At 35.3% G+C, this 6,000-nt stretch overlaps 1 protein-coding gene across 1 annotated transcript; it reads left to right on the forward strand.

Annotated features, from left to right (window-relative positions):
- Window positions 1-1,203: 1,203 nt before the first annotated feature.
- LOC138310058 (N-acetyllactosaminide beta-1,6-N-acetylglucosaminyl-transferase-like) lies at window positions 1,204-4,401 on the forward strand. Its single transcript, XM_069251204.1, has 4 exons — window positions 1,204-1,210; window positions 2,040-2,165; window positions 2,434-3,378; window positions 4,082-4,401. Exons 1-4 carry the CDS (start codon window positions 1,204-1,206, stop codon window positions 4,357-4,359), a joined length of 1,356 nt encoding a protein of 451 aa, XP_069107305.1. The 3' UTR covers window positions 4,360-4,401.
- The last annotated feature ends 1,599 nt before the right edge of the window (window positions 4,402-6,000 follow it).

Below are 6,000 nucleotides of genomic sequence, written 5' to 3' on the forward strand. Positions count from 1 at the left end.
TTGACGTTAAAGGTCAAAACCTTTGATCAAAACACTGTGATATACGACGTATAAAAACATCGGCAGCATGAAACATTCGTGAAATGAGACAAATTACTTCCTTGTTTTTGTCACGTATGTTTGAGAAATGAGAAATATGAACGTTACACTTTTTTCATGTCTTGATGTAGATTTCATGTAGATCAGATGAGGAGATCTAGATAAATGGAACAGCTGTATTTCGCTGTCTCATTCATTTGCATTTCCTCTACATCACTCATGATACTTTAGCATTATTACATGCATAAGAAACCCCAGTGACATTTTTTCGGTGTCCTGAGTCTTCCAATTCCTTGAAAAAATGTAAACATATATTGCTGTCACATTCTTTTGCATTTCCTCTTTATCACTCATGATACCTGAGCGTTATTACATATATCAGGACCTCGGTAACATTTTTTTCGTTGTCCTGTGTCTTCAAATTCCTTGAGAAAATGTCAAAAAGATCTTGATGAAACGTTGAATGTATGCTTACATGCGTGATACCTCGGACTGCCTAACATATACAGACTATTTATCCGTATACTTAGAGGAATATAATCGTTACATATTGGCAATACCTTACTCAGATATGATAGTACATGCATATGTATATTAAAAAGAGTCTTATCCGATATTTTGTAATTGACATCAACAAATTAAAATAAGAACCGATAATAGGTATCATAGAAAAGTTGTTATGCATTGTGAAATTTATTAATCGAATTCAATAGTTTGATATGCATCGATATTATAGGTAATTTGCATAATTATGAACTTTATTATATTCAAAAATATTAATAACACGCACCGCACCCACAGATGTTTTAGTATTGATTGCATAACCATTATTAATGGAAATATATTTACCCATGTCTCTTTATAATAGTGACGACTTAATTCATTGAATCTTGTGATTTTCAATAGAATACCGAACAATAAAAATTAATGTTAAAATTTTCGCCCAGGTATGGCACATACAACTTTAATTAAAACGGATACAGAAATTCGACATTGATGTAATATTGAAAAAATGTGTGCTAAGCCTTGTACGAATGAGCTTGCTTTCGCATGCTTACTATTGTGACATTAGGTTCTTCAACGCTAAATCATTTAATCTATAAAGTTAACAGTTATCCGATTTGTGGCAATGTGATTTCATGACAAGTGATGTATCTAATGTTAATGTCCGGTGAGTGTGAGGCTCTATGTGTTATTTTGTCATTTGTAGTATATAACTTATCACTGAGTGGATTAATTCACTAAAACATCCTTCGTATAGATACAATGTATTTATATTTAAAATTCGTTTAATCAACTCTAATGCGAATTGTCAAACACGCAAACCAGATGTTAAAAAGAAAAATATGGTTTCATACTACGCCAATAGAAAAACGCATATTCAGCAGAATAAAAATATTCAAAATAAAATTTGGTCTGTCTTAATTGAGAAGGTGTGTACAGCTTCAGTTACAATACACTGAGTGAAAACGCGTACTACCTTGATAAGGAATTTCAAGTTAATTGTTTCTTAGTTTGCTGATGACAAAGGAATTATCAATGTATAATATGTTAATCCAGAGTTAAAAGGGAGCTGGCGACAGATTAATGGCAGTTATGCACTTTTCCGCATGTATTCCACTTTCTAAGACGATATTTCCACTCCTTTGTCGGCTAATACGAGACACTTGTCGCGCCGAAACATCCTTACCTCATTAGCATGGACATTAATTACTATTAAAAGTTTTATGCATATAACGCAACATAAATCATCATATGGTTCTAACATATTTATTCAGAAATGAGCAAAAATGAAGTAATTTATTACCTATTTCTATACCAGTTTTTTTATTTAAACATAATTAAAAGGTGTCACTACAGTATCAATGAAAGTATCTAATTACTGTACCGTATAGTTATTTCATTTCGCATGGACATTTTCTCTTTGGTTTCACGGAAGAATCGTTTGTGCATTGCCAATTTCTAATGATACAGTAATTTCGTTACCTTATCTTTTTCAGCATTGTCCAGGAATATATCACATCTAAGCGTTTACCGGATACTGACGTCCACCAGTGATGACATTCCTGATTCAACATCAGGACTCCTTCCTGGAGAAGTGATGGTTGTGGATCGTTTATGGAATGGTTGAGTATAACCCTATTAGCAAGAACTGAGTGACGTAGCACAACATATATTTCATGACCTTTGACCTGTTTGTGCAGACTACAGAGGTCAGTAACACACTAGTCTTCGAAACTGAAGTCGGACCTTTTTTTATCAAGCAACCGTATATGATCCAGATCATCCAAACGAAAACAATGAAAAGGTCACAATTGAAGACAGTTCATTATCTTGTGTTTGGGATGGCAATATGCTTTCTATGTGTTTTAAGAAGAGATATTTTATCTGCAGTGTCAAACTTTCAATATTTCAAAAGCTTCGACTCATCGGACGTGGTAAGAAACGTACGTAGAACTTCTGATATCCAAAGACAAAGACGACTTGTACATGTAGTCGATTGCGTGAGGATTATGGAAAACAACAAAGCGGAGATCAGAAAGGCACAAAAAATCACCATACGTGATCTTGGTTTTATACCTGACGAGACATACGCTAACTATACCCAAAATTGTGATACATTTAAACATGTTAGAGGCTACATGGGAGAAGAGGTATTATCAGATACCGAAAGAAACTTCCCGATTGCTTTCAGTATATTGCTTTATAAGGACGTAGAACAGGCCGAACGGCTACTCCGCGCTATCTACAGACCAAATAATATATACTGTATTCATGTGGATCGCAGTGCGAGTCCAATGGTACACCAGGCGGTGAGGTCGATTGCCAAATGCTTTCATAATGTATTTATCAGTTCTAAACTAGAAGATGTGGTATATTCTAGTGTATCCCGACTACAGGCGGATTTAAACTGTATGGCAGATTTACTAAAATCAAAAGTTCCATGGAAGTACTTCATCAACACCCCAAGTCAACATTTCCCTTTAAAGACGAATTCAGAGTTGGTTAAAATCCTGACTATCTATAATGGCTCGAATGACATTGAAGGAATAACACATCCCGATAGGATGTATAGGAGTAGAATTAAGTATAAATATGTTGTTAGGAATGGCACTATTGTTTGTACGGGTGAGGAGAAGGCCAGACCGCCACACAACATCACCATAGTCAAGGGGAGCGCGTATGGAGTGTTTAGCAGACAGTTCGTTAATTTTACACTCCACAACCCATTGTCTAAAGATCTTCTCGCCTACTTGAGTGACATCTATAGTCCTGACGAGTACTATTGGTCCACGTTAAACCACGACAAGGTTATCAACGCTCCTGGAGGTTACAGAGGTATCTTCGACACTACTATACCGCAGCCTTCCAAAACAGAAACACAACGCATTACACACAAGGAGGGTCGTCCTTCAATGACCGAACCTGTTTATAAAACGTTAAACGTAATAAACCCAACCAAATAAAGTAATTAAAAGACGCTGAATCCATTTGCCAAGAGCTAGAATACTGCATGTATAATATTTACTTGCAATATTCTAGCCCTAAACGTAAGTGGTCTTTTGGCTATTGGTGTTGTCACTATGTTTTTATTTCTTAAACTTACACGATTTCACCAATTCTGGGGTTTTGAGTTAATAAAATGACTTGACAGCGTGCTTTAAGAATGATTTGTCCCTATCCTCCGGTGACTGTGGTGTTATATGATTATTGGAAGTTTATGACGTCACAAAAAAAAAAAAAAAAAAAAAAAAAACACCACGATAGATGGGGACTATTTGCTCGGAATTGTTAAATTTTCCGAGTGAACTCAATTTATTGTTTGGAACTTATTTGCGAAGGCTACTTTTGCGAATAACTTTTTTTGGCTTGAATGCGTCATTCACGTGCCATGGTGTGATAAGCAAAAGTGAGATATTTAACGAAATAAGTAAGGTATATATTTTCGCGATTTCCCGCAAATATTACAGTAGCAGTTTTTTTTTTTAATTTTACAATCGCTGTTGATACTGCTTAGTTGTAGTGTTCTATTTACTTTCAGGTGTTCCCGACAAGAAGCGTTTTCTGGCAGTATATGCTAACTGGGGATGGGGTTGTTATGGACAGTACGTCCGCGGTATATGTGTTTACGGTCTGGGTGACCTGTCGGAGCTGGTCGGCCGACGTGAATTGTTCGCAAACAAGTTTTACTACGACTTCCAACCACTAGCCCTCACCTGCATGGAGGAATGGCACCGCAACAAAACGTTCACACCACTCCCATTACCACTACATTACTACAGTCGCTTGCCTTTTGTTAATCGGATTCATATAAAATAAAATATAATTTGATTGATTGGATTTCGATCATTGTTTTGTATATTAAAGAGGGGCGGGTTGTGGCAGTGTGGTTAACATGTACATAATCAGTACCACTAGCCCTTCACCGACCCTCCCGGATTTTATTGAAGAAAAGACGGTTGAAACCATTTAGTATGCTGCCAAGGGAACGGAATATATCATACAGAAAAATCTAATTCGAATGGTTTGGTGTCTCTCATTATTTTGTGTATTAAAGGTGGCCGGTGTATTCGGTTTGACTTATCATATTTGCGTCCTATTAACAGCCAGGTTCGTGTAAGGACTTCCTCCGTGTAACTAAAACACCACAGCATACACAAAACACTGTGATAGTAACAGAACGTGATTAACAAACAAAATGCACGTGCAAATCTATTACGAGGGATGCAGAAAGCAAATTGATATACAGTATTATGTAATATGTATAACTTTGGTATTTACCGAACTTAAGCAGTATTTAGCACAATAATGTTTAAACAATAATTCAATTTTGCTTGTAACGAGCATTTTCATTGGCTTAAAAAATCACCTTATAATCTCATAACGTAAAACAAATGACGCCAGGGTTTTGTAACGTCACCTCTGATTGGCTGATAAAACTGCATCATGATTTAATAGAAAAAAGAACCATTCAATGAAATTGAAATATGACGACATTGAATTATAAGAATTATTTGCATTGATTTTTATGCTACTGTTAAAACAATTCCATTCAATTGAAATACTTTATGAAATTTGTTGCACTTGATTAATGCGTTATATACATTTTGGAAATGTCATTATGTACGTTGTTCACTACGTGTGGCACTACAAGTGCACTAACCATAGATTTAGTTTGCAAATACCACCATTTTGGAATACAATAATTTATAGCTAGGGGTTCACAATGAAATATTATTCGGTAAAGTTGAATTTTTTTAAGTCTCTTTCACTCAAAAGTAAGGGCCGAAACGGTAGTCTGAGATCGATCGAAATCCTGACTTTTATTTTTTTCGTAGATAAGTGGAAAGAAATTAGGGTCGGAGGTAAAAAATAAGGTCGGTCTGGTAACCCTAAACATAAATATTGTTTTGGCCTAATATGCTCTTTTTACCAAGGTACATTTGATCAAAAGGATCGTATCGCAAATCATTATTTCAATGATGAAAATATTTCAGGGGTTAATTTTTAGCAAGTAAATGTATAAAAACACGGAAATAAGGAATTGTTTTCCTTACATCAATACTACAGTTTGGATATTTTACAATAAATTCTTAAACAGAATAAAGGAAACATTCCGGCATATCATTGGCTAATATCAATGTTCGAGGCCCGTTATGGCCGAGATCTATTCATTATCTTAATCATTCCATATTTTGAGGTGTCTCTTATACTTAAAACATGACATCGAATGTCATTGGTACTCTCCACTATTACATTGGTATTGTTTAACTATTCCACAGCTACAGGTAAACCCATATTCGACCTTTAGATCTATTTATGATGGATTCCTTAGACAAGCTATGGTTTTATGGAATTCCATCTAAACCTTCTCCCTCTTCTGAATTCATTAAAGTGAATTATTTCATGAGTTGTGGGTGCAATGGCTGTGAAGTGATGAAAATTGCATGCATATAGATA

This window comes from Argopecten irradians, chromosome 16 (genome assembly GCF_041381155.1).
Source record: "Argopecten irradians isolate NY chromosome 16, Ai_NY, whole genome shotgun sequence".
NCBI classification, from domain to species: domain Eukaryota; kingdom Metazoa; phylum Mollusca; class Bivalvia; order Pectinida; family Pectinidae; genus Argopecten; species Argopecten irradians.